This window comes from Engraulis encrasicolus, chromosome 11 (assembly GCF_034702125.1).
Source record: "Engraulis encrasicolus isolate BLACKSEA-1 chromosome 11, IST_EnEncr_1.0, whole genome shotgun sequence".
Classification (NCBI taxonomy): Eukaryota; Metazoa; Chordata; class Actinopteri; order Clupeiformes; family Engraulidae; genus Engraulis; species Engraulis encrasicolus.
The window spans coordinates 44,836,629-44,864,152 of record NC_085867.1 but is presented as its reverse complement, the minus strand read 5'-3'; the positions used below and the strand labels follow the sequence as shown (position 1 = coordinate 44,864,152).

Below are 27,524 nucleotides of genomic sequence, written 5' to 3'. Positions count from 1 at the left end.
TGTGTGTGTGTGTGTTTATGATGTGTGTGTGTGTGTGTCCAGGCTCCCAGCTTCACCCCTCGGTGTCGGTGGGCAGGTGAGAGTGTTCTGGAGGGAGTTATGAAGATGCCATCACAACCCCTACCCAGGTCAGTGTGTGTGTGTTTGTGTGTGTGTGTGTGAGAGAGAGTAACGGTCCAGTATGTGTGGCTCTGTATTTGTAACAGTCTTGTGTGTGTGCCAGGGCTTGACATTGCCACCAGCCAACCTGTCAGAAATGTGTAAAACTTGGCTGTGGCTGGTAGCACTTTCAGTCTCACTAGTATAGCCACTTTGGCAGGTAACTTGTTCTTGGGTGTGACATATCACAGTAGCATATAAAATACAATGTCCATAGCACTGGTGTAGTTATAGTTACAGCACTTTTCCTTTGTAAGACAGACTAGCCACTATGGCCGCTGAGAAAAAAGTTAATGTCAAGCCCTGGTGTGTGTGTGTGAGTAACAGTCGTCCTCCCTTTCTGTGTGTGTGTGTGTGTGTGTGTGTGTGTGTGTGTGTGTGTGTGTGTGTGTGTGTGTGTGTGTGTGTGTGTGTGTGTGTGTGTGTGTGTGTGTGTGTGTGTGTGTGTGTGTGTGTGTGTGTGTGTGTGTGTGTGTGTGTAGTGGTGCTGTGCTTCAGGTGTCGTCGGTGCCGCCGGGCCTGCTGCCGCGTATCCCAGAATTCTTTGCCTGTACGGGGTGTGGTAAAGTGTTCTGGGAGGGGACGCACTACGACCGCGTACTAGAACAGTTCCAAGACGTGCTGACACTCAACGACACTCCATGAAGACACACACACACACAATGCCCGCGTTCAGCAGTTCCAAGATGCATTGACACTCAATAATACGACAACCACCCCCAACACAACTACAACCCCCCCATGAAGACCCCCCACACACACACACACACACACACACACACCACTACAACCCCCCCCAAGACAGTGTTCTACAACAGTTCCAAGACTCTCAACGATGACAACAAAGAAACCCCCCCCAACCCCCCAATCCCCTTCCGGGGCTCCGCCACATTCATCTGGTTCCGTGGAATGATTATTTTGATGATAAATCTGTTATTATGTCGATATATCAGTTCTTGTAAAGATGTATGAGGTATGTTGTTGACATATCAGTTATTGTAAAGATGTATGAGGTATGTTGTTGACATATCAATATACTGACGGTATATTGATTAAGTTTATGATGTATACTTATATTGATGACATATTGATTCATATCAATGATGTTTTGGTTGCATATTGGTGATAAATCAGTTATTTTTATGATGTTATATCGATGATGTAATAGTTATTTTGCGTTATATTGATGATGTATTGCGTGTGGCGTGACTATCAGCTGAGTTGGCCGTGGGGTGCAGTGATCTGTTCCTATCGGACCCCTAAACTCATATGGCTCCTTAGTTCCGGAACCCTATGTCTTCTTAGTTCCAGAATTCATATGCTCTCTTATTTCCGGAACTATACACTTTCTCAGTTCCTGAATCCTAATGTCTTCTGAGTTCCAGAACTACACGCTTCTTAGTTCCTGAAGAATATGACTTCTTAGTTCCAGAAATTATTTGTCCTCTTAATTCCAAAACTTATATGTCTTATTACATCCGGAACCAGATACCCTCTTAGTTCCTTTTCATCCTTGCACCAAGTTACCTAAGTTTAAAGAACCCGATCATTTCACTTGAGTTTTAAGTTTAAAGTGCAATTTCTGGAAATAAGTTCATTTTACACCTCCCCTTGAAGGTGGGGTTGCAGGTTAACCATTTTAAGAAAATGTACCATTATGACATCACGTTGGGGGTTCCGCAGGCTCATAGGAGTCTGTGTAGAACCATAGAATCCTGGGGGAGTTCCCCCAACGTGATGTCATACCTGCAACCCCACCTTTAAATGATTGAGTTTTACCTTTCTTCTGTTCTTTCAGCTATTCTCCTGGTCTGGTGGTGCTATTTCTAATAAATAGTTAGCAACTATCATTGAATCTTATGGGTTCAGCTAGTTGCTAGCTGGTTTGGCGGTTACATTTTCACTGCCAGATTAGCTGAAAGTACCTACAGGAGAAAGAGAAACCTCAATCATATAACTCAAGTTAAGGTGTCAAATGAGTTTATTTCCAGACGTGGTATAATGTCGCCTTAAGCAACCTGAATCTCTTACCTTCATCTGTTCGACGTTACTTATTCTGATTATTCTGATTCATGACAAAGAGAGGGATTAACATTAAAGTTTGAAATTCATAGTAGCATTTCATGAATTCTACTAGTCTCTGTGACGCGCTACTGAGCTCCATCAGTCTTTCTTCATCAACATATTTGGATTTTTTATTTCTTGAAAAGACCCTAAAACCATGTAGAACTGTGGAAGTACGATAGAGGAAGACTTATTTGAGCCTTAATGAAGGTGATGGGTATAAATGTGTACTGTATCGCGTGTATAAATGTCACATGTCTACTCTGTGGCAGTAGGCAAAGTGTCTTGCTGCCGAATTTCCCTTCAAACTCTGAAATTACAGATGCATGTTTTTTATGTCATTTATTTTTTGTTTGTTTTTATTTGAATAAAATAATTTTATTGTAAGCAGTAATCCTTCAGCGTGTACCTGAAGCCCCCTGCTCTGCTGTGGGAGGGCTGTGTGAATGTGACCTGGCGCTCCGGCCAGAGTGTCAGGAGTGTCATTCACCAGCCTGATTATCATGACTTTCAAATATCTTTGAGACTTGGTCTGACCAAGAGCAGAACAACTTACGTTCTTAAACTGCATGGTTCACCCACCTCCCTTGGTTTTCTACTGGTCCAGGGCAGAAAAGGCTGAGCCAAAGTTTAAACCAAACATTTTCTTAGTCCCAATTGAACGTCTTTGCCTTAAGCCATGTCACTGCCTTGAACATGCCTCTACCCAGGACTGTTGGAGATCATGCTCTAAGTTGATTGGTTCCCGACAAAGTGAGTGGAGTTCCCCTGCCCGGGGGAACTCAGATTGTACCTGAACAAGCTCTTTCCCTGAGCAAGTGTAGCAGAGCCGAAGGCGTGACGTCACTGCGAGGACGGAGCCTGGGTAGTAGTTTACATCTAGGCCTCCTCAATAAGCAAAATGAATTTGAGTAGGTCCAAAAAAACACTCACAATGCATTTTATTGGGCTTAAATTCAGGAAAGCACTTCGATTTCACAATGTGTCATTCAAATGAAAATCAATATAACAATAGTAAATAGCCTAAGTAAAGTTAATATTTGCAGTTGTATTGGTATAAGAGTTATTTGATCAAAATGTTCTACAAGGTATCTTTAGGTATTCTATTGTTAAATGCTGTAGCCTCACTTCTCATATTTATTATGTTAAAGTTGCCAAAAGCTAGGGCTATATTATAAATGATAAGTCATTTTAATAATACTACCAAGGTAATACAAGATTTCTGCAAGTCTGGTAACATGGAACGCTGAGGTTTTAACATTGCAATATAGAGACAATAGACTTATTAAAAGCTGCACATTTAATTTCAAGATGTTTTTGTGAACAAGGAACATCAGCTTTGACATATGAGCTTTAAATGAAGCCCTAAAGAAAGCAGTTACCAAGTAAACTAGTTTTTTAGTTAATACACACTATCTATAACACAACATAGTTTTTTTCTTCTTGTCTTTTCTCTATTCTTAAGCACATTGAATTACATTTATGTAATTACGATAATGTGCTTTATAAATATGTTTGATTGATTGATTGATTGATAAACTATGGCCAGTTGCTTGAAACAGTAGATAAACTACAACTCCCAGTATGCCCAGAAAACAGTAACGAGCGAGAAAGACACATCTCAGTATAGTAGGTGTGTTTGACTGACTTACGAAATGCTGCAACGAAGACATGACGTGTCATGATGTCAAAAATGGACCTAGTATTGAACTTTTTATGTGGTTTGAAAATCACCCTATCAAGGCAAAGTGTCCTTGGGATTGATTTTGACAAATTCTGATCAAAACCATGCCTAAACCTAACCTGTCCCAGGGCGTTGTGGAGGACGTGATAACTTGCAAAGTCGTGATGCACAAACATGATAGACGGTTTGAGTTGGCGTGATGACGATTTGAGTTGCCGTGTTACCTTAACGCTCTGGTATGATTGCATGTTGCCTGGGTAACTTTTTGAAATGTGTTTTCAGAATTTAAAAAAATATATATAGTGTGTAGTGTATAGTGTGCAGTGTGTAGGTGAATGTCTAGTGTATTGTGCAGTGTGCAGTGTGTAGGTGAATGTCTAGTGTATTGTGCAGTGTGTAGGTGAATGTCTAGTGTATTGTGCAGTGTGCAGTGTGTAGGTGAATGTCTAGTGTATTGTGCAGTGTGTAGGTGAATGTCTAGTGTAGTGTGTAGCCTAGTGTGTGCGCTCAGTAGTGTGTAGTGTCTAATGATTAGTGTATAGAGTCTGGTGTGTAGTTGAATGTCTGGTGCAGCGGTTCTTAATCTGGGGTGCGGGAACCCCTTGGGGGTTGCGCCAGAGATTTCAGGTGGTGCGCACATTCATTTTTTTTAGAGGATGAGACCAAAATTCTGCTTGCGAACATTATTTAGGCCAAATCAAAACCAAATTAGAACATGTGTTGATCTCCATGTAAAGTGATTAAGGTATTGATTAACCCTAAAGCGACCGACTGGGGTCATTTATGACCCCGGGCACATATTTTCCTACACCATTTCAGCAATTTTCATCAGAAAAACTTGTCCTTCTAGGAGTTTGTCAATACATATGTTGTGCATGCTGTGAATGATTTTTGTGAGATTTGGACCATCTATATAGGATTTATAACCAAAACACCTCTGGGGTCATTTATGACCCCGAGAGGATCCATGAGATATTCAACATTATAATGGCCATTATTGTTGTAATTTTCAAACTCTGATTTTTGTATTTTGTTTCTTTGGGCAAGCCATGGTCAGCAGACTTAAAATATTCATAATATAAACATTTATAGTATTAAAATATAATATATTATATAAATAAATAGGGCACCCATGCGATAGCCAACAAAGCATATTGTGAGGGCACCCAGGTAGCATTTCCTCTGCTATTGCTCCATATTTGTTGATATCATGGCACAGTGGTCCTAGACACATGATGAGAATATGAAATGGAAGTCATCCTGATGAACAAAGAGGTAGGAAACAAGTCATCAGTGTAGAAATCAATGGCGTTTTTAGAATTTTCCTTATGATATGGCTATACAAAGGCTGGAGCATCAGTTGAATCATTTCTTTGCTCTACTATATATGGAAGACACCTTTTCACAGCTACAATGTCCAGAAAAAGTTTTAGAGAAATTTTGAGTGTGCATATGGTTATATGTTTGAGACATGGTTTTGTCTATGTAAATTACCATATTCTCTGATCTTGTGATTTCATGAACCCAGAAAAGTTGAGTAGCCTAAAGTTTTATTGCAGAAATATCATCTATGGGCCTAATGGATAGAATTTAGCTTGGTTTCCCAAAGTTTCACTTTGAACAATTTTCATAATTAGCATAAATATACTGTATTATTATGGTAAGATTACTACAAGTGAATAGGCAAAAAAAAATGGTAGATATCACCATGAAACTTTCTGACTGATGATGAGAGAAGAAAAAAATGTGTTGGATGTTTTTTGTATTTTGATGTTTACATATGCAAATGAGGGCATACATCATATTTAGCATATACGTATGTAAGTTTGACTAATTTTTAGCAAAACAATAAAATGTTCAAATTCACATTTTTTGCTTTAGATGAGGGACAAGTATGTGCAAGATGTAAATAAATTTGAATGAACCCCAAAAAATAATTTATATGATGGTATTTCTACATAAACTCCTTGGGGTCATAAATGACCCCGCTCGGTCAGATTAGTCGCAAAAACAGGCCGGTCGCTTGAGGGTTAATGTCCCAAGCTAGAACCATTGTAATTATTCACTTTAATCAGTTTTAGTGCGTAAACATGTGTAGACGTTTGGGATGGGGGTGCGCGGCTGGTCTTGGGCACAAGTACGGGGATGCGTGAAGAAAAAAAGGTTAAGAACCACTGGTCTAGTGTGTACCGTCTTCAGTAGTGAATAGTGTGTGTTTACTTGTGTGTAGTGTATAGTGTGTGGTGTATAGTGTGTGTTTACTAGTGTAGTGTGTAATTTTGTATTTGCAAGCAGAATTTTGGTCACAACTTCAACAAAATGCGACAGACCCCCTGGAATCTGTGTGTGTGTGTGTGTGTGTGTGTGTGTGTGTGTGTGTGTGTGTGTGTGTGTGTGTGTGTGTGTGTGTGTGTGTGTGTGTGTGTGTTCTGGAATCTCTGACCGTGTTGTGGTGTGTGTGTGTGTGTGTGTGTGTTCTGGAATCTCTGACCGTGTTGTGGTGTGTGTGTGTGTGTGTGTGTGTGTGTGTGTGTGTGTTGGAATCTCTGGTTGTGTTGTTGAGTGTATGTGTTGAGCAGTCTGTAGTGTCTGATATGTGAGTGTGTTAAACTAGAGTCTCAGAGTATGTGGAGTCTAGAGTGAGTGTGTGTGTGTGTGTGGTGTCTAATATGCGAGTGTGTTAAACTAGAGTCTCTGAGTATGTGGAGTCTAGAGAGAGAGTGTGTGTGTTTGTGTGTGTGTGTGTGGTGTCTAGTGTGAGCATAGGAGAAATGTGTGTGTATGTGGTATCTAGTGTGCGTGTGTTTCGTGTGTGTATTGTGTTGATTCTGTGTATGTGTGTGTGTCTGTGTGTGTGTGGGGTAGACTTTTCTCTGAGCAGAGTAGAGCGCAGCGGAGTAGTGCAGAGCTGTGTGTGTGTGTGTGTGTGTGTGTGTGTGTGTGTGTGTGTGTGTGTGTGTGTGTGTGTGTGTGTGTGTGTGTGTGTGTGTCTGTGTGTGTGTGTGTGTGTGTGTGTGTGTGTGTGTGTATTTGTGTGTGTGTGTGTGTGTGTGTGTGTTATTTGATCTGCGCTGGGAAGAAAAGCTCGCCTCTTTCCCACGCTCTCCGAGCACGTGCTACACCCAACCAGCCACACACACACACACACACACACACACACACACACACACACACACACACCAGCCAGCCAACCAGCAACGCCCCTCCCTCTCCCTCCACCGCTCTCTCACTCTCTGTTTCTCTCTCTCTCACTCTTTCTTTCACTCTCTAGATCTCTCTCTCTCTCTCTAGATCTCTCTCTCTCTCTAGATATCTCTCTTTCACACTCTCTCTTTCTCTCTCTCTCTCTCTAGATCTCTCTCTCACACACTCTCTCTCTCTTTCTCTCTCTCTGTAGATCTCTCACACACACTCTCTCTCTCTCTATCTCTCTCTCTCTCTCTTTATCTCTCTCTCTAGATATATCTCTCTCTCTCTCTCTCTCTCTCTCTCTCTCTCTCTCTATCATCTGTCTATACATCCACCTCTCTCTCTCTCTAGATCTCTCCCTCACTCTATTGCGGTCTCACTCTCTTTTCCTCTTCATCTCTCTCTCTCTCACTCTCCTACCATCTCCTCTCCTCTCTTCTCCTCTCTATCCCTCCCTCCTTTCGTCTCCTCTCCTTTTCTCTCCTCTTCTCTTCTCTCCTCTCTGCTCTCCTCTCCTCTTTTCTACTCTTCTCTCCTCTCCTCTCTGCTCCTCTCTCCTCTCTGCTCCCCTCTCCTCCTCTCTCTTCTTCTCTTCTCTCCTCTCTGCTCCTCTCTCCTCTCCTCTCTGCTCCTCTCTCCTTTCTGCTCCCCTCTCCTCCCCTCTCCTCTCTGCTCCCCTCTCCACCCTTCTCCTCTCCTCCCCTCTCCTCTCTGCTCCCCTCTCCTCCCCTCTCTTCTTCTCTTCTCTTCTCTCCTCTCTGCTCCCCTCTCCTCCCCTCTCCTCTCCTCTCCTCTCCTCTGCTCCCCTCTCCTCTCCTCTCCTCTTCTCTGCTCCCCTCTCCTCCCTTCTCCTCTTCTCTCCTCTCCCATGGAATGCCCTGACTTAAAGATGGATCGGGGGTGGGGTGGGGGGAGACGAGAGGAGAGGAGAGAGGGAAAGAAGAGGAGAGGAGAGGAGACGGGGAGGATAGAAGAGAGGACGGGAGAGGAGAGAAGGGAGAAGAGGAGAGGAGTGGAGAGGGGGATAGAAAGGAGAGGAGAGAGACGGGAGAGGGAATGACAGAAGTAAAGAAAGGGCACTCCAAACTCACTCGTTTACACTCTCTCTCTCTCTCTCTCTCTCTCTCTCTCTCTCTCTCTCTCTCTCTCTCTCTCTCTCTCTCTCTGTCTCTCCATGCTTCTGTTTCTCTCTCTCTCCCTCTCTCTCTCTCCCTCCCTAGCTCCCTCTCTCTCTCTCTCCCCCTCCCTCTCTCCTTCTCTTTCTCTCCCTCTCTCTCCCTCCCTGTTCGCTCTCTCTCCCCCCACTCCCTCTCTCTCGCTCTCTCTCTCTCTCCCTCTCTCTCTCTGAGGCGCCAAATCCCTCACTCTTTCCTCAGACGGGCTCCCCTGCACACACACACCGTCTCAGTCTGCACACACACACACACACACACACACACGATCCTTACTCAGTCTGCACACACACACACACACACACACACACACACACACACACACACACACACACACACACACACACACACCGTCTCAGTCTGCGCACACACACACACACTCGTCCCCCTCTCCCTCTCCCACTTGTTTTCTCTCCCTCTCCTTCTCATTTTTACGCCACATTTCTGCATGCGCACACACACACACACTCACACACACACACACACACTCACACGCTCACACACTTGTTTTTTCCCTTTTTTTTCACACACCAACATTTTTCACACACACCGTCATTTTCACTAACACACATTCACTTTCTCTCTCTCTCTCTCTCTCTCACACACACACACACACACTCACATTTCCTTTCTCTCCCTCACACACACACACACACACACACGGCTCCCCCTCCCCTCTCGGCTTCCCTACTTGGGGCCTCTCAGCAGCAGCAGTGGCATGTAGCTCTCTCCACTCCTCTCTTCTCCTCTCCTCTCTATCCCCCTCTCCTCTCCTCCCTCTACCCCTCTCTATCCCCCTTTCCTCTCCTCTCACTCCTCTCCTCTCCTCTCTATCCCCCTCTCCCCTCCTCTCCTCTCACTCCTCTCCTCTCACTCCACTCTCTATCCCCCTCTCCTCTCCTCCCTCTACCCCTCTCTATCCCCCTTTCCTCTCCTCTCACTCCTCTCCTCTCTCTTCCCCTCTCTATCCCCCTCTCCTCTCCTCTCTTCTCTCCTCTCCTCTCTATCACCCTCTCCTGTCCTCTCCTCTCCTCTCTTCTCTTCTCTTCTCACTCCTCTCCTCTCCTCGTTTCTCTCTCCTCTCCTCTCCTCTACTGTTTGTCTGTCTGTACATCTGTCTATCGTGTGTGTGTGTGTGTGTGTGTGTGTGTGTGTGTGTGTGTGTGTGTGTGTGTGTGTGTGTGTGTGTGTGTGTGTGTGTGTGCCTGGGTGGCTGGAGGTGTGTGGATGATGATTTCTGAGGTCTTAGTGATTTATTGACGTGTGTGTGTGTGTGTGTGGGGGGGGGGTGTGATTTAGGTTACAACAAATAATACACTGCTTCTGTTTCATAGTTCGTAGCCACATCAAATGCCTTGCAGCACAATGCACATGCATACATCCCCTTTGTGTGTGTGTGTGTGTGTGTGTGTGTGTGTGTGTGTGTGTGTGTGTGTGTGTGTGTGTGTGTGTGTGTGTGTGTGTGTGTGTGTGTGTGTGTGTGTGTGTGTGTGTGTGTGTGTGTGACTGCGTGTGACTGCGTGTGCGTGCATGTGTGTGTGCGTGTGTGACTGCGTGTGCATGTTCGTGTTTGTGTGTTTATGATGCTCCTTGGCGTTCTGGTTGGCTATGAGTCATTTGAAAGAGGAGTTTGGATTGGCTGCTGCCGAGCTGCTTCCTGGTTTAATGGTGAGGATCCCCCCGCTAGTAGACATGTGGGGTGCATTCCATTATGCAGACTCCCATCCTCCACGTGTGCTTGTGGCCTCGCGTTTTGCTGACTCCCCGCCTCCGTGGAGAAAACAAGCAAGATTCCCCGCTGTCAGCCTGGCCACAACAATTTTTGGGGGGATTCTTTTTCATTCACCATCCAGTTTGCAAATGAGAATATGACTTAACAATTGAGCTTTTGCGAGATATTGAAATACAATGCTGTTGTCAGTGTTGTCATCTCAATATATTACTTCCTGGTACGAGGACACAAGTCTGCATATTGGAATGCAGCCATGGAGTCTAGGGATCCTCTCTCCTCTCCTCTCCCTCTCCTCTCCTGCCTCCCCCTTTCCTCTCCTCTCCTCTCCTCTCCTCTCCTCTCCCTCTCCTCTCCTCACCTGTATCCCCCTTTCCTCTCCTCTCCTGTCTCCCCCTCTCTTCTTTTCTCTTCTCCTCTCCTCTCCCTCTCCTCTCCTCTCCTCTCCTCTCCTCTCCACTCCTCTCCTGTCTCCCCCTTTCCTCTCCTCTCCTGTCTCCCCCTCTCCTCTCCTCTCCTCTCCACTCCTCTCCTGTCTCCCCCTTTCCTCTCCTCTCCTGTCTCCCCCTCTCCTCTCCTATCCCTCTCCACTCCTCTCCTGTCTCCCCCTCTCCTCTCCCTCTCCTCTCCTCTCCTATCCCTCTCCTCTCCTCTCCCTCTCCTCTCCTGTCTCCCCCTCTTCTCTCCTCTCCTTTCTTCTCCTCTCCTCTCCTCTCCTGTCTCCCCGTTTCCTCTCCTCTCCTCTCCTATCCCTCTCCTCTCCTCTCCTCTCCTCTCCTGTCTCCCCGTTTCCTCTCCTCTCCTCTCCTATCCCTCTCCTCTCCTGTCTCCCCCTCTCCTCTCCTCTCCTCCCCTCTCCTCTCCTCTCCTCCTTCCCTCTCCTCTCCATTCCTCTCCTCTCCTCTCTCTGCTCCTCTCCTGTATCCCTCCCCTCTCCTCTCCTCTCCTGTCTCCCCCTCTCCTCTCTCCTGTCTCCCCCTCTCTTCTCCTCTCCTCTCCTCTCCTCTCCTCTCCTCTATCCCCCTCTCCCCTCCCCTCTCCTCTCCTCTCCTCTCCTCTCCTCTCCTCTCCTCTCATGCTACAATGCTACACGGATCCATTGACTTTCACTAGCTTAGCGACATATTCCCTCTTTTAATTTGTCTTAAAGCAAGACAACGCTTAACATGAAAATAAGACACTTTACCACCTTTATACACCCCAGCCAATGATTTTAACTATATTAACCCCCAAAATAGTGGCATACCCATTTAATGTCACCAGAGCCTATGATATAGTTATAACCTTACTGTCACCAGAGCCTATGTTATAACCTTACTGTCACCAGAGCCTATGTTATAACCCTACTGTCACCAGAGCCTATGCTATAGTTATAACCTTACTGTCACCAGAGCCTATGCTATAGTTATAACCTTACTGTCACCAGAGCCTATAACCTTAATGTCACTAGAGCCTATGTTATAACTTTACTGTCACCAGAGCCTGTTATAACCTTACTGTCACCAGAGCCTATGTTATAGTTATAACCTTACTGTCACCAGAGCCTATGATATAGTTATAACCTTACTGTCACCAGAGCCTATGTTATAACCTTACTGTCACCAGAGCCTATGTTATAACTTTACTGTCACCAGAGCCTATGTTATAGCTTTAACCTTACTGTCACCAGAGCCTATGTTATAACTTTACTGTCACCAGAGCCTATGTTATAACCCTACTGTCACCAGAGCCTATGTTATAACCCTACTGTCACCCAAATTGTCATGATAATGTCTTAATGTTACTTAAGGCTATATGTAATGTCATAGCAATGTTATTAGGCCTATGATATGGTTAAGTATTTTCACCAAGTAGCAAATAGGCCCGCCGGCTATGGAACGCTAAATGAGCCACGCTTAATTAAATAAATATGCCAACAAATAATTAATTAAATGTGTCATTAATTTATTTACAGTAGAAACGTATTTAAAGTACTCCTTTTACCATTTAAGTAATTATTGAATTATATTCATTTAATTATTTCATGGTCCGTGTGTTTCAGCACATTATGAAATAATTGTATCTGTCAAACTCACCCATCAAAGTCTGTGGGCGTATCCTAAAATCTGATTGGTTGCACTGCCTATCAAGTCAAAACAGATCGAGCGTAGAGCTGATCATAGGAAAGATTTTGTCGGACGTTCGTGTGTTGGTATTAACAGAGTGGGTTATGGTATTAACGTGAATCACCCAGATCGGTGGAGGTAAAAGGGGCCCCGCCAGCATTCATTCACCGCGATCAACATTTCAACGGGTAAGTCCATTTTGATAAAAATGTGTAAATTTACACATGCTTAATGTTTTGACCTAGGTTAAGCAAGTTCAATTTGAACGGAATGGCTAACCTTAGCAAGCAGCTGTCTACCAGCTAGCTTACGTGTGCTCAGATAGTGGTTGTGCTACTGTTGAGATATAATGGGCTATGGCAGATAGTATATTCATCTGTTTTTTTGTTTTTTCACTAAAAGCCCATGATGTGATATGCTGTTGAGCAAGGATGAGACGTGTGCATTTGACGTGCAAGTGGATAGTGCCATGAGTGCCCCAGCCTAGTCATCCTTGAAAAATATGTGCATGCATGTAAATTAACCTAGGTGTAGAACTAGTTGCTTCGTCGAAACAATCTGACTTCACTGTAGCGATGTGTGTGAACATACTAGGGCCTATAGCTTGGGTAACATTAGGTAACATTGTACTACACACATTTTGTAACGTGTACAGTACGTCTATTCCAGGCAACTGATTACTGCCCGTCTCTCCCCTTCGCTAGCTGCTACTGCTTCCATTGGTTTTCTTGACCAAAAGCTTTTTTTTTTCTTTTTACAGTGAAGATGGGACTGGGACGGATGAACTGATGGCAAAGCCGCGCACCTACCAAAGAAGTGACTGCACGAGAATGCCCCACAGAGACCACGGCAGAATGCTGACAGGAACAGCAACAAAACCAACTTCAGATGCATCATGTTACTTTCACGTTTCTGACATACTATGGCCACAAAGTAGAAACTTCTATTACATGTGACATGGGGTCGGCCTTAGGCTCCCACATCACATTAGTCCCATAGCTTCCACAGAGGTTATCTTGTATTGTATTGTTATTGTGTACTGACGTGGGTTTAAGCATGATTCCACCCTGGTTGTGGTTTAGTTAAGTCCATCTCTACTATTATGAGTAGAGCATGGTTAGAGGTCATTACATTGTGGTTTAGAGGTAGGTATGGCTGGTGTTAACTGACTGTGAGGCACGATTTCAATGAGGTTAGGGAAAGGTTTTTGGGTGGAACAGTACCATTGGCCTGCGGGACAATTCATTCTATCCCCCCCTCCCCGCCTTTTGTTTTTGTTTTCAGTGTTTGTGATGTGGGACGGGCTGTGGGAACATAGACACACTCCCTTTGGTAGACACTGTTACTCAAAATTGTTACACATAATAACTTGACCCTTCCCTCTCATTCCAGTCTCACATCAAAAACATCACCAAATCTGCCTTTTTCTATCTCAAGAACATCTCCAGACTCCGGCCCTCACTCTCCGACTCTGTGACCGAAACACTTATCCATCCTTGAAAGGCGCTATATAAAACGAAGTTATTATTATTATTATTATATAACAATATATGTCTCAATTGTTAAACAGTTGACCAATAATGATTATCTAACCCTTACAGTGACAGTTAAGTTAAGTTTATCGAAGTGAAAATACTGTAGGCCCCTAGGCCCTACAGGGGCAAATTATTATCACCAGTTGGAGCATACCAGCTATATTGTATTGATGGTATTCATAGAACATACAGTACTAGGGCTGCAACTAACGAAAATTTTAATAGTCAACTAATCCAGTGTTTCTCAGCCTTTGTTTAGGCGAGGCACCCTTCCAATTCATGAAAAATTTCAAGGCACCCCAAACCAACAAGCCGTAACATGGCATCGCATCCGATACCACACAAGCTTAGAAAAGTAACACATTTGGTCACACTACCTACGTTTGAAGTTGCAGCTTACTGGGGTGACATAAATTTACTTTATTGTGCGTAAATGGCAGATGAAAGATTCCACTGACTAGCATTAACTTATCAATTTAGACAAATATATCTTATATTACATAATTTATTTATCAGCCACTTTTCCGCAGCACCCCTGTTGAGAAACACTGGACTGATCGATATATCTAGTCACGATTAGTCGCGAAAAAAAAGAGACTTACTCCAACCTTTGACAAACCTTCCTGGCCTCTTGCGCAGGGATGAAAACATTCTTTCACCTCACCTTGATCTTTAAATCTGGATAGTAGCTTATTTACTCCAAGATACAACGTCCAATTCATACGTGCTGGACAATTTTAGGATTCAATAAAGTAATAAAGCTGATATAGTACCCATTTGTCAAGAGTAAGAGCATGTCAGAAGATTGAACAAAGGTCTCGACTCTAGGCTTCTTTGTGGAAAACTAAGTCTATAGCAGCCTGTAGATGGAGTAAACACGTACAGCATCACAACTTCTTCACTGTAACAAATATTTGGATAGTCCGTGCCTCTTTCACTGCTTGTAAATACTGTAATTATTGATGGCTAGTCTTCCTCTTGTTATTTATGCCTCCAATAGATACTTTGACTAGAAAGTTAACTTGGCTCAGTTCATGCTGAAAAGAAGATACAATTATTGACAAAGACGAACATTTATTAAATCTGTTCAATTGTGTTTCTGCAGGGAAAGAGCAAGAACAAAATACAGGAAATTAATCTGAAGTGCACAAAATGTGTATCAATGTGAAGAGGTTAGAATAACGTATTAGTTGCTTAAAGATGGCTTACAAGTCTACATCAATTGCAAGATTTAAAGGATTTATAGGTTGCATGCATAGAAATACTAAAACATGCAGTGAAATTAGAGTTGTGTGCCTATACTGGGCGTAGCAAGGTTTCTCGCAGGGAAGCTGTCCGCAGCAGCCTCCTCTGGTCTTGGTGGACACGTCGTGGAAGTCATCCCTATCTGCAACCTTGGTTGACCACCTCAGTGCTATGATGTGTTTGGCCTCGGCTTGGATGGCAGGTTGACTGCAGTTAAACATGGGAAGAAAGATGAACCAAGTTGTGCAGAATTATATAAACAAGACTGAACTGGAATATACATACATTTAGGAAAATCATGGTGTAACAAAGAATGGTGATCACTTACACCTAATGGTGTAATTGAACCTTGGGGCCCACCTCTGACCCAATAAACAACACAAAACCCACAAACCAATATTATTTAAAGGCACACTTGGAATACTGTCCACATTGCGTCCAGTTTGAGAATGAGTGTAATCACTCTACTTTCCTTCTGGCCTCCAGCGCTTTAACCCATTGTAGCCAGGAGACACATTTACGCTGCATTCAGGTTCTTGAGATTTGAGGGTTTTTTCAATTAAAAATGTGGGTATGTTAGAGCTGAATGAACACATTGTAATGGATAACGTGTGTGGTGAGTTGTATAGTAAGTGAGTGCATGACTGAGAGTGCATGACTGATTGTATAGTTAGTTTTTGTTTTTTTTTGCAATGATACAAGCATCTCATGTTCTGTCTTCGTGTATAATAAAAGTGTAGTACTAGACTACAATGATGATACAGGCCTTGTTTATCTGCGGTTTTCTTGACAGATTTCATTGGACTGGCTCTCTGATCCAGGTGTTGTGGGCAGTCAGGCTTTGATGATTATCTGCATAAATAATACACATAAAGTCAGATGATCCATGATCAGTGCAAGCTTGCCATCTCAGCTAAATTGATACTGTGCCATTTGTGGAAATAAGCTCATATTACGCCTCCCCTTGAGTTAAATGATCAAGGTTTACCTTCCTGCTGTACTTTCAATCGTTTTCAGAGTATGGCTGTGCAAATACCACCTCCATGCTCCATGCTAGTGATAAACATTGAATCCTATGAGACCAGCTGGCGGCTAGAGAAAGGTAAAACTCAATCATTTAACTCACAGGGAGGTGTAATATGAGCTTATTTCCAAAAATAGCACAGTAGTCGTAGTAATAGTAGCCTTATGTCCCAGTATTGGCAATTGTTTTGCAGTGGGTGGTACACTTCTCACACCCACACACACAAAACATTTAACAGATAAAAAAAGGTGGAGGGGTTAAGATAAAATAGTAATCTAAAAGAAAGCTCTACAGAATAAATCTTAAAATCGCTAAACAGTATCACTTCAACACTTGATTAGTCAAATAAGGTTTGATTGTACCACATTAAGATGGTACAAGTGGGTTACATATTTTACCATTTCCATACATGGATGCAATATACTGTATAATACCACAACGCAGATGATGTCCAGAATGATCCCGGTTGGGCGAAGGTCCAACTCGGTCATGGCACCAATGTGACAGACATGGTCTTGTGTAGGGCTACTGTATGGACATCAGTAGGCCGGTTTGGTCACAGTATCCCCTTTTTATTTCTGAAAATACAGTGTGATACAGATGTGGGGATTACAGCAGATCTTACAACAGATTACTTCTATTCATCTTCCACAATGTTCTGAATAAAACCAGCGTGTGTGTGTGAGTGAGAGAGTGAAGAATGCTATAGCACTTTATAGTATACACATGACAGACATAAACACAAGAAGTACATAAAACAATAATTGAGGCTATTCTACATGAGGTTACATTGTGGAATATTGTGACATTGATAACAACAGCAGGCCTACTGCCCTATAAAGGCAAAATGCAACATTTTTAAAACGTGCTTAACATACCAAATCAGTTTAACTTATTTAACTGCATTACGTGACAATACAGGATTCATACTCAAGAGAGCGAAAATAGTCTTGGACCGCTCATGAACATAACTGGACAGATCTAGTCCCAGAATGTTCTGAAGTTGAACTAGTAAGCCAAGCACTGGGAGGTACTCTACCTTTAATGTACTCTTGATATTCATACCATTTGCCAGTGACCAAGCTTGAATTCGCAAACTAATCACTTCATACTTGCTTATTTTCTATGGTGTGAAAGTAACTGGTAATTTGTTGTGTAGTGATGCCTGCTAATGCTATTTTTCTAGCACTAGCACTCTCCTAGAAGAGTATTGCTGGTTGGCGTCTCGACCCCATTCAAAAACTGGAGCGTCCGCCAACATTGAACAACGTTGGTAATGTTTCTTAGCATACCATCTACTTTGTTTTGCCAACAAATGACTCGTTGTCTGCGGTCACTGACTGTGCTACTTATGACAAATGCAACTAGCATTACCACGGTGAAAATGAGACCACGTAGCCGGCTAGTTCCAACGTTGTCAGGTTACACAACGGCAAATGCCATTCAAAATTGTCTACATTACCTGTGAGAAAGTGTGTCAAACGATGATGAAGGAGATTTGGTTCCCGGAGCCCTAATAGCTAGTGGATAGGCCGCGAGGAAGCCAAGAAGAACTTGGAGGCAGCTGTCATCCTCAACGAGGAAGCCAAGTAGAACTTGGAGGCAGCTGTCATCCTCAACGTATCTCGACAACATGCATCCACTCCTTTTAAAACGTCATGGCCAAGAAGCTAATTTCACGAATACATTTTCCTAAAGATAAAACTCTAAGCCTTTCACTTGAAATGTTGACAGTGCTACAGTCCCAATCACTCACAACCCCTTTTTCATCATATTTCGAATAGAAGCAGCTTTCCTCCTTGATCCATTCATGTCATGTAGGAGGTGTTAGGCTTCAGACCAAAGCAGTCGATAACACCAGATTGGCACTAGTCCCGCCCGTTTACGTCAGTGGTTCCGCCCACTGACTTTGATGGGTGAGATTGACAGATTAATTTAATTAATGATGTGCTGAAACACACGTAACATGAAATAATTAAATAAATTAATTAAATAATTAATTGAATTGCGAAAGAAATATTTAACATTACATTATATAAATTGACATTTAATTCATAAATTATATATTTAATGCCAATTTTAATTATTTAATTCTACTTTAAATTAATTAGTGACACATTGAATTAATTATTTTTTGGTGTATTTATTTAATTAAGCGTGGCTCATTTGGCGTTCCATAGCCGGCGACCCCATCAGTATTGAGGACACTGTGGAGAGTCAAGTTCCTCAACACTGTGGAGTCAAAAGTCAGTGTAAAGTTTTGCAGACGGCCTGCCAGCGTAATGTTAACTCTACAGCAAGACAGACCACTAAGCTGCCAGTCTGCTCTGCTCCAGATGGCACCAGTGTTCAATATTTCACATTCCAATGTTGATATTTACAAAAGATTGAGCATAGTAGAAATTACTAACTGGCCAAAGAGCCAAATATTATCTGAAATTTACTTTTTTATTTAAATTCTTTCAGAGTGTGGTATTCTAGTCCAACAATACAATAATGTTACTGTGTGTGTGTGTGTGTGTGTGTGTGTGTGTGTGTGTGTGTGTGTGTGTGTGTGTGTGTGTGTGTGTGTGTGTGTGTGTGTGTGTGTGCCTGCCATCCCAACACCTTAAATTAACACCTTAATTTCCCTGGGGATTAATGCATGAGATCTCGATTCTACACTCTACCAGTGCAGAACAGAGTGGACCAATCACTGGATGGAACAGAATGCCAAGTTTTATCACTGCAATTCTGAACTGAAAGTTCTAAAGCCCGTTTTACAAGAAAAGTTGTGATATTTTTAGGAAAAAGCGATGTTTACCTTGGTTTATATTTATTCACATGATGTATCAATTGTAGATGGTATGGTAAGAGGAATAAGGCCAAACTTAATCATGTCTTTTGTTAGTGGGCCTAATGTGTTTTAGTAGGCCTATTGTTTTTTGTTTGTTTGTTTGTTTGATCTAAGTGAATAGTGACATTAACTGACATAAAGACATAACTTTGACGAATTGTTTTTTTATTGCGTGTCATCGCCACAGGCTAATGGGGATATAACAAATAAATACATTTAAATGGTCTTTTTAAGCTCTGCTTCTCTTCACCTCACGTCGTGTGCTGAGCTGAGCAGAGCAGAGCAACAGGATGAAGGTAATTCCGAAGGAAGAAAAAAGAAAAGATTCCCATGTGTGCGATGCGATCCAACCCGGAACCAAATGCTGTATTTTATTTTACTGTGAGAGTTGTTCGACTGCGCGTGTGAGTGACTACGTGCCAAACTGTCATCGGCGTGGTTTCGCTGTCACAGGATCTGTCACTCCGCTCGCTCTGAAGATTCAAACCTTTGAAGGCGTTCGAGATGACAAACTGAGCAAACGGCCCCACGTACTGCACATCGCGCGAGTGCGCGCGCGCGCATGCCTGTGTGTGTTTCCACCACATCGAATGCAGTGCGCATATCTGCGGCAACCCCGGTTCCCACATACTGACGTGTGTGTGTGTGTGTGTGTGTGTGTGTGTGTGTGTGTGTGTGTGTGTGTGTGTGTGTGTGTGTGTGTGTGTGTGTGTGTGTGTGTGTTCCCACGGTTCAGCAAGCGCTGCGCCCGGGCACCTTTCCTCATCGCACAGGAAGTCTGGCGGGCTTTTGTTATTTAAAGTTGCATACCACACACACACACACACACACACACACACACACACACACACACACACACACACACACACACACACACACACACACACACACACACACACACACACACACAAGCACAGCGTTGCACTGCATAACAGCGAATTGAAACAGCTGGGTTGTTAGCTTTCCGTGTGTGTGTGTGTGTGTGTGTGTGTGTGTGTGTGTGTGTGTGTGTGTGTGTGTGTGTGTTTTCCGTGTGTACTGCTCATTCTTTGTTTACATCAGCCATATGAGCGCGTCGTTTCCGGAAAGTTTGTTGTGAAAACTGAAATATGATCAGAATATCATTAGAGAGAGAATTTGTGAAATATCAATAGGCCTATCATTAAATAGCCTATCATACGTTTTTGCGAGTGTGCGTATGCAACATGATACCCCTCCAGGACTACTCTGCTCTACTCTACTCTACTCTAGAGCAACTCCGCAGAAGTAGAAACAGGCAGTTCTGGCGTAAAATGTTAAAATACGCCCAAGTTTGTATGTGGAGCCTATAGGCTGAGTGCAGACGGACAGAGAGAGAGAGGGAGATCCCATTTAAGCTCTGTATTCTCACATGTACAAATCGGCTCTACAACTCCTCTCCTTTCTCCTCATCTCCTCTCCACACTCGTCTCACCTCCTCTCTTCTCTACTCTCTTCTCCCCACCTCTCCTCTAATCTCCACCCGTCTCTCCTCTTCTCCCCTCCTCTCTTCTCATCTCCTCTCCTTTCTCATCTTCTCTCCTCTCCTCTCTTCTCCCCTCTCCTCTTCACGCGTCTCTCCTCTCCTCTCTTTTATCATCCTCTCTTCTCTTCTCCCCTCTCTCGTCTCATCTCCTCTCCTTTCGCATCATCTCCTCTCCACTCGTCTCACCTCCTCTCTCCTCTCCGCTCATCTTCTCTCCTTTCTCATCCTCTCCTCTCCTCTCCTCTCCTCTCCTCCTCTCCTTTCTCATCATCTCCTCTCCTCTCCTTTCTCATCCTCTCTCCTCTCCTCTCCTTTCTCATTCTCTCCTCTCCTCTCCTCTCCGCTGCCCGAGTTTAGAGGAACAATACCCACATTCCTTCACATTCTCCTCGCGCGCAACGTGCGAAGGGTAGATCTGCCGTTTTGAACCGAACTCTAAAAAGTTCCACAAACCGTTTAGCGAGTCCCCGCGAAGCAGCCACGGCTTTGATTTTGGTGATTAGGGCGCTTGTAAGTTCGCGAATTAACATCAACAGTAGGTGAGAATGGGTGAGAATGGAGGCTGCCGTTTTCACACAATGACCCCCTCTCCTCTTCTTCTCCCCTCCCCCTCCCTCTGCCTCGCATGTCGACAGGCTCTCATCGCCTGGGAACTAGTGTTGCCAGATTGGGCTGTTTCCTGCCCCCTTGCGCTTCTTAGGAATTACCGTCGTTTGCAGGTTAAACATTTTGGTAAAGGGGGGCATTTGGGCGGGTTTGTCTGGAATGTACAGCCAAAGAAATCGATATAATTTAGTTCAAATCGGGTGCAATTTAGTGCTTCAAGTTCCAGGAGGGTTTTGAGCATTTTTTGTTTGGGCTGAAAATCTTCCAGTCTCATCTGGCAACCCTCGTCTGGGAACTACTGTGGGAAAAACGCAGAGCATTGAAACCAGACCGACCGCTAGCGCCCCAGACTTCTTAAAGGAGCCCTGCCTGCTGAGCTGAGTAGAGTAGATTAGAGTAGAGAGTAGGCCTACTTTTATTAATCAAAGTAGGGGAAGAAGGGTGTCTGACGGCTTACATAGGCCTAAGTACACAGATACAAAACTATACACAACAGGGCCACTTAACTTTTTTTTTAACATATAGGCCTATAAACTGGCTTGCAATTGTTTTACAGTGTGTGGAGCAGTTTGGTAGCTGTGTACGTGTGTTATATGGAGCAGTTTGGGAGCTGCCCCTCTATAGTATGTGTTATGTGGAGCACTTTTGGTCATTGTTGTGCTGTGCAGTTTGTCCGGCCTGAGCGCCATCATACTTCCCACGGTGCTGCATGGGCGAGAGGACAAGGGAAAGTCTCCACCCCCCCCCTCCCATTTGACCGCTTTTTACTGCTTTACTGCAGAGGCATTTTGTGGGACATTTGGCTCTGCACCCCCACCCCCTATCCACCCTCAGCACCACCACCAGGGCTGAACTGGCCATCAGGCATAAAGGGCATTTGCCCAGTGGACTGTTAAGTGATATTGCATTTACATTGCATTTGGGTGACGCTTTTAAACTAAAGCGGCTTGCAATCGAGAACATAATCATAGCCGAAACCACTAGAATAAACAAAGTGCACAGGAAATATACAGAACAACAGGTGCAGATGCTAAGTAGGGTTAGGGTTTTTTTATCGCAGGTACATTAGCACAGGGTTAAGTAAAGTAGGCTACACACTAGGGATGTTAACCGGTAACTGTTTAACCGATAGTCGGCCGGATCAACGTTAACCGGTTAAATTTTTCTGCCACCGGTTATAATAATAATAATAATAATCATAATTTCCTCCCAAAAAGCCCCAAAAAACGATAATTTTGAGGTTTTAGTACGATAATTCAGCATTCTCCATCTGGCAACAGTGGCTGGACATGGCAGGTCCTGTCTGCGCAGAAAAAAAAAGGCTTATGTGAAAAATATATTTTTTTTTAAAAATCAGTGCTGTGCATATCAGGCACGCGAACGTTCTATAATTTAAGATAACCGGTTAACCACCGGTTAATGAGTCTCAGTAGCCAGTTAAGAGTTTTTTCAATTTTCGCCATCCCTAGTACACACACATACAGTCTGGCCCTGGACTGCTGAGGATCTTGTCCTATCCTCAAGTTTGTCAGAGGACACGCTCAACTTCTGGGAATAAATGAATGACTTTGGGTGCGCGATAAAATGTATCAACTTAGAGAAGAAAAATCCGCACTCACAAGCTACGTCTCATTATTTATTTATAAATTACCACCATGTCCACAATGTGTATGTGTGTGACGTAGCTTATGAGTGCAGATTTTTGTCCTAGTCCTCCCCTCAATGTAATGGCACCAGTCCTCATGTGGCAACAGTAAATTTAAACATCAAGTCAAATGTAAACATTCATTTTGGCTGTTGTGGTCAAAATAACTCATAGTAGATTACTTAAACCAGTAGTTCTCAACCTTTTTTGGAGCAAACACCCCCTTGACCTCATCATAAGCCTCCCAGCGCCCCCCTTGACCTCATCATAAGCCTGACAACGCCCCCCTTAGTATTGACAAATAAAATTGACCAATGCCACAAATGGGAACTAAGCCCCGCCCCCACTCCGCTGTATACTTGTCAACGCCCCCCTAGGGCTCCCCAACGCCCCCTCTGAGAAACACTAACTTAAATCGTTGTCAGGCGTCATGATCTCTCTCAATGCCTCCTGGCGGACTGGTCCTTTGGCTTCAAATACCCGGCCTGTTGTGTTTGGACCAGTCCAGCCCTACCACCACCACCACCAAACTAGTTCTGGGTCCTTAACCACCCCCCAACGCGCTCTCTAGCCAATAGGCGCGCTGGTGTTCTTTGGCCACGCCCATACCGTGCTGGTTGGCCCGGTAAGAGGCCGATTGTTATGCAAATAAGACTGTGGTCTGAAATATCCCCCGAAGGAGCCTCGAGGAGGCTAGAGAGAGACGCACTGGGACCCGGGAACTACGTACACCAGCATCGCGAGGGACAAGACCAGTGGAGTGGCCGTGGGACTGCGGGGGCAACGACAAGGGATAATTTGGATTGGAATCGCCGAGTTGGAAATCACCGCTTCAGGCAAGTACATTAGACTACACCGGCTTTCTGCTTTTACGCAGCCCCACAGACATTCCCACGGAGAGGCAGAGGGCTCCCTCGCTGGCTGCCACGGTCCGTTTTGTAGTTACTCTCTACTGGAATGCTGGCTAACTAAACTTAGTTTGCACTGAGTGAAGTGTATGGGGACTGAAACGCTTGCATTTTTTCTTTTCTTTTCTGTTTAAGGCTCCTTTAAGTAAAAAAAAAAAGAAAAGAAAAAAAGACATGATCTGAAAAAAAACCTCAGCTTCAGTTCGTCATTCTGTGTGCGATTCCCCCTGCAAATAACTAAACTAGGCGGGTTGAGATTACATAGAATTCCATTGCTGTATTCTATTGAGCTCTAAGTGGTGAAACCAGAGACGGTCTATTGGGAAGGAAGAACATCTTTGGTTAAATTAAACTAGCCAGTAACTCGGTCGGTATTCTAAAGTGGAGCTTGTCTTCTATTGAACCACGTACTAGCAGCCTAGTAGAATTCTACAACAATGGAATTCTAGAACGCGGGTTGAGATTCCATAGAATTCAATTGTTGTAGCATTCTACTACTAAAGTGGTCGAACTAAACTAGCCAGTAGGACCCAACTCGCTGGGTATTCTAAAGTGGATCTTGTGTTCTTCTTTTCTCCTCCACAGTCACCTCCCGGCACTCACACACACAGCCACACACGCGGCCACAGCCACACCATATCGGACTCCCATTCAGCATTCAGGACCGTGGGAAACAACTTCGTCAAAAGAGCCAACGGCCAACCAACCCAACGGAACGACGCCCCAGTGGAAATAGCCGCGCGCGACCTGCCCTGTAGGATAGCTCACCGCTCACACACACAAACACACACACACGGAGCTGTTTTTTACCGCCGGGGATTCAGCCAGCGAGGACCTATAGTTCTTCTCCTACAGCCGGAATCATTGAGGCGAACTTTTTTTTGGTAAAAATTGGTATTCTTTTTTTCTTTTTCTCTCAGCCATTTTCTTACATTTTTGCACACCAAGTGTGCCGTTTAACTTCTGTCCTTTTTGGGATATAAACTCTTTTTAAGGCTGTATTTTCCATTGCACAGTGCGCTGTATAACTGGCCCAGACAGTTGTGCGTGTTGTGTGTGATTACAAGGCTCTCTGGTAGGATAGTTGCGCCGTGTGGTGTTGTTGTGGGAGTGTTGGAGAGATCCAGACATCCAGACAGCGGGAGTTACAGCCATGAGCCAAGCCGAGGTATCGACGCTCTCAGCCCCGCAGAGAGTCTTCCAGGAGGCGGTGAAGAAGGGCAACACCAAGGAGCTCCACTCGCTCCTCCAAAACATGACCAACTGCGAGTTCAACGTCAACTCGTTCGGTCCCGAAGGACAGACGGCGCTGCACCAGTCGGTCATCGACGGCAACCTGGAGCTCGTGAAGCTTCTCGTGAAGTTCGGCGCCGATATCCGCCTGGCCAACCGGGAGGGTTGGAGCGCGCTGCACATCGCAGCCTTCGGTGGACATCAAGATATTGTCCTCTACCTCATCACGAAGGCCAAGTACTCCTCTGGCACGCGGTGAGGCGAGGAAAGGCGAGGGAGGCTCGCTAAAGCTCGTTTTGTTCGCGGAGGCTCGTTAAAGTTCGTTGAAAACCCTTTGAGGAGTTAGTAAGGAGTTTTGTCCCCATCCCAGTTCTTCTTCTAGAATTTAACTTGAACACTCTACTACAGCTCCCATAGAACTCTGTGTTAAAAATCACGCAAAGTCATTGTGATGTCACAACGAGAACTCAGCATTCTGGCAAAAAAATCTAATCGCATATTTGTGATGGTGCTCCTCAAAGGGTTAAAATACCAGATGGACAGACAGAGACAGAGAGACACATACGGGCCCTTTACGGCTTCCGGCCTTCCACCTTTCCACCAAATGCCAAATTATTATTATTTAGAGACAACACAAGATGGAGACTTTTTTACCCCTTTAATACCAACACACCAAACAGGGCTGCTGCAGGCTTCTCCTCTCTCTCTTCGTCCCCCAGGAAACTCAGACAGCGGGATAGGCCTACTGATCTGACATGAGAAGACATGCATCTTGAAAAATAGTAACGCGTTCTGTGCCTGTGTGTGAGAGTAGGCCTGTGTGTGTGTGTGTGTGTGTGTGTGTACAGAATGCGTTGGTACTAAAGCTTTGTTTTTCTTGACTGTGTGAAATGTTCAGATTAAGGATGGGGGTGAGAGGGAGGGGGTGCGCCTTTATGCTGAGGGGAGGGGGGAGTGTTGGCCTGCCTGAACAGCGACCATGGCAACCTGGTCGTCGTGGCAATGCAATGCCACCTGATGATGCTGTGGCTGAAATGCTGGAAAATCAGGAGAGCACAGGGCGGGGTGGAGAGGGGAGGAGAGGAGAGGTCAGCTATCCATTTGCCCCCCCCACACTGTTTAGTTTTTTGTTTTCTAAACTACACGTTTCTTGTTTTTTTTCTCTTCTATTGTATCAATTAGCCTAATCATTGGCATGGTTTAAAATGCGGCATTATGGAGACCCAATACTTTTTGTTGTTGTTATTATTATTATACAATGTAATCGGAGTAACATCGATTGACTAAATGTTAAGTACTGTACAGCATAGCTTTACTTTGATCCTTGTTTAAAGCGAGTAGAGGTGTCCTCTCGTCTCCCTGGCAGACGGCGGCATCAGGGCTGTTTGACCCAGCCGGGCCACCGTACTAAACTAAACCGCTGCGCTGCTTTTTTTTTATTTTGCTGTGTAATGAAGAGTGGCCCCCAGTCCGATATCCACTTTATAATCTCCTGTCAGTATCAGTATTTGTGTGGAGCCCCCTGCTGGTGATCACTGTGAACAGGCCGCCCACGCTGTCTATGAAGTTTATGAAGGTACACGAGGCGAGGCGAGGGAGGACCGCGTGCGCGCTGGCTCCACGGCTCTTCTAAACATATTTAGGGTCAATACTTCATGAAGCTGCTTCAGATTTTCGAGTGTGAACTGAACAGTCCCGCTTGGAACAATGCCGCGACCCCTTCTCTCCGCCCTCTCCCCCTCTCTCCCCCCTCCCTGCGTCAGAAAGACAGGACAGACTGCCAGGGCCCTGGGAAACAGCCATCCCCCCCCCCCACCCTGGCCCAACCCCCCCACTCTGTAATGTTTGGTTATTTTCTACCAGCTACCTCGACTTTCAAGTATTCAAGAGACACTACATTACACCCCCCCCCATCCTCATCTTGGCCGCATGCTCTCAGAGAGCTCAAGAGTAGGTTACACTCCACACATACACCCAGCACCGCCTTCCTCTCCAGTCCCACGGCATGACTGGCACATTGTAAAAGGAGTTTTGTTTCATCCAAGTGCTTATCAAATCTTTCCTTTTTTTGTTGTTGCATTTGTTTTTTTGTTTTTTTAAACTTAGTTCCATAAAGTGGACTGTTAGTGGGGTGGCATGCGTGACGTGAGTGACTTTTGATGCAGGGAGTTTTCGTTGCACAGAAACCTGGAGCCCTTTTCTTTTGGCGCCCCCTGTCTGTCGGCCAGAGAGACTGCAGGAGGAGCTGTGGCCGACATACTTACTACTGTACGGAGCAGAAGGGGGACATGATGACGCATGCGCACCGCACGCGACGCACGCACGGCATATCATTATTATTCTCTTATCATGATGATGATGATTATCATTTCTGTCAGATGACTTGCAGGAACACATATTTTTTATATAAAAAAAACAAGCTGTCTGCTGCCTTTTAAAAGACATGTGACCTGACCTGACGTGGATTTCAATGCTGCTTATTTTGTTGTTTTTAAGTTTGTTCTGATTTGAATCTGCTTGGCTCTGGTTGAGTTGACAGACTTGCAGAGGCCTCAGTCAGCACAGTGAGCGGTCAGCGCGCGCGCGTGTGTGTGTGTGTGTGTCTGTCTGTGTGTGCGTGTGTGTGTGTGTGTGTGTGTGTGTGTGTGTGTGGTTTTCAGTGGTGCTGGGAGTGTGTGTCCAACCCCTAATGTGGCCTTGAGGCCTCTGTGATTGTGAATCACGTCCAGCGGAGGGTGTGTGTGTGTGTGTGTGTGTGTGGGTCTCAGTCGTGGGTCTCCACTGACTTCAGATCCGCCAGCATGCGGGCCAGATGCGGCCTGTGTGTCTGTGTGTGTGTGTGTGCGCGTGCCACACACTCAAAGTGTTTCCGATTGGCTGACACTC

The 27,524-nt window shown here is 44.6% G+C and overlaps 1 protein-coding gene and 1 long non-coding RNA gene across 2 annotated transcripts; one reads left to right on the top strand and one right to left on the bottom strand.

Annotated features, from left to right (window-relative positions):
• Positions 1–14,306: 14,306 nt before the first annotated feature.
• On the bottom strand, positions 14,307–18,018 carry LOC134459035 (uncharacterized). Its single transcript, XR_010036746.1, has 3 exons — positions 17,369–18,018; positions 16,341–16,484; positions 14,307–15,734 (listed from the first exon to the last, which is right to left on the bottom strand). It is a non-coding gene; the product is annotated as an uncharacterized LOC134459035 (long non-coding RNA).
• Positions 18,019–23,993: 5,975 nt separating this feature from the next.
• On the top strand, positions 23,994–26,460 carry nrarpa (NOTCH regulated ankyrin repeat protein a). Its single transcript, XM_063210737.1, has one exon. It carries the CDS (start codon positions 24,559–24,561, stop codon positions 24,895–24,897), a length of 339 nt encoding a protein of 112 aa, XP_063066807.1. The 5' UTR covers positions 23,994–24,558; the 3' UTR covers positions 24,898–26,460.
• Positions 26,461–27,524: the final 1,064 nt, after the last annotated feature.

Bases quoted from the DNA above. Each gene is read 5' to 3' on its own strand.
- nrarpa (XM_063210737.1), top strand. From the start codon at position 24,559: ATGAGCCAAGCCGAGGTATCGACGCTCTCAGCCCCGCAGAGAGTCTTC.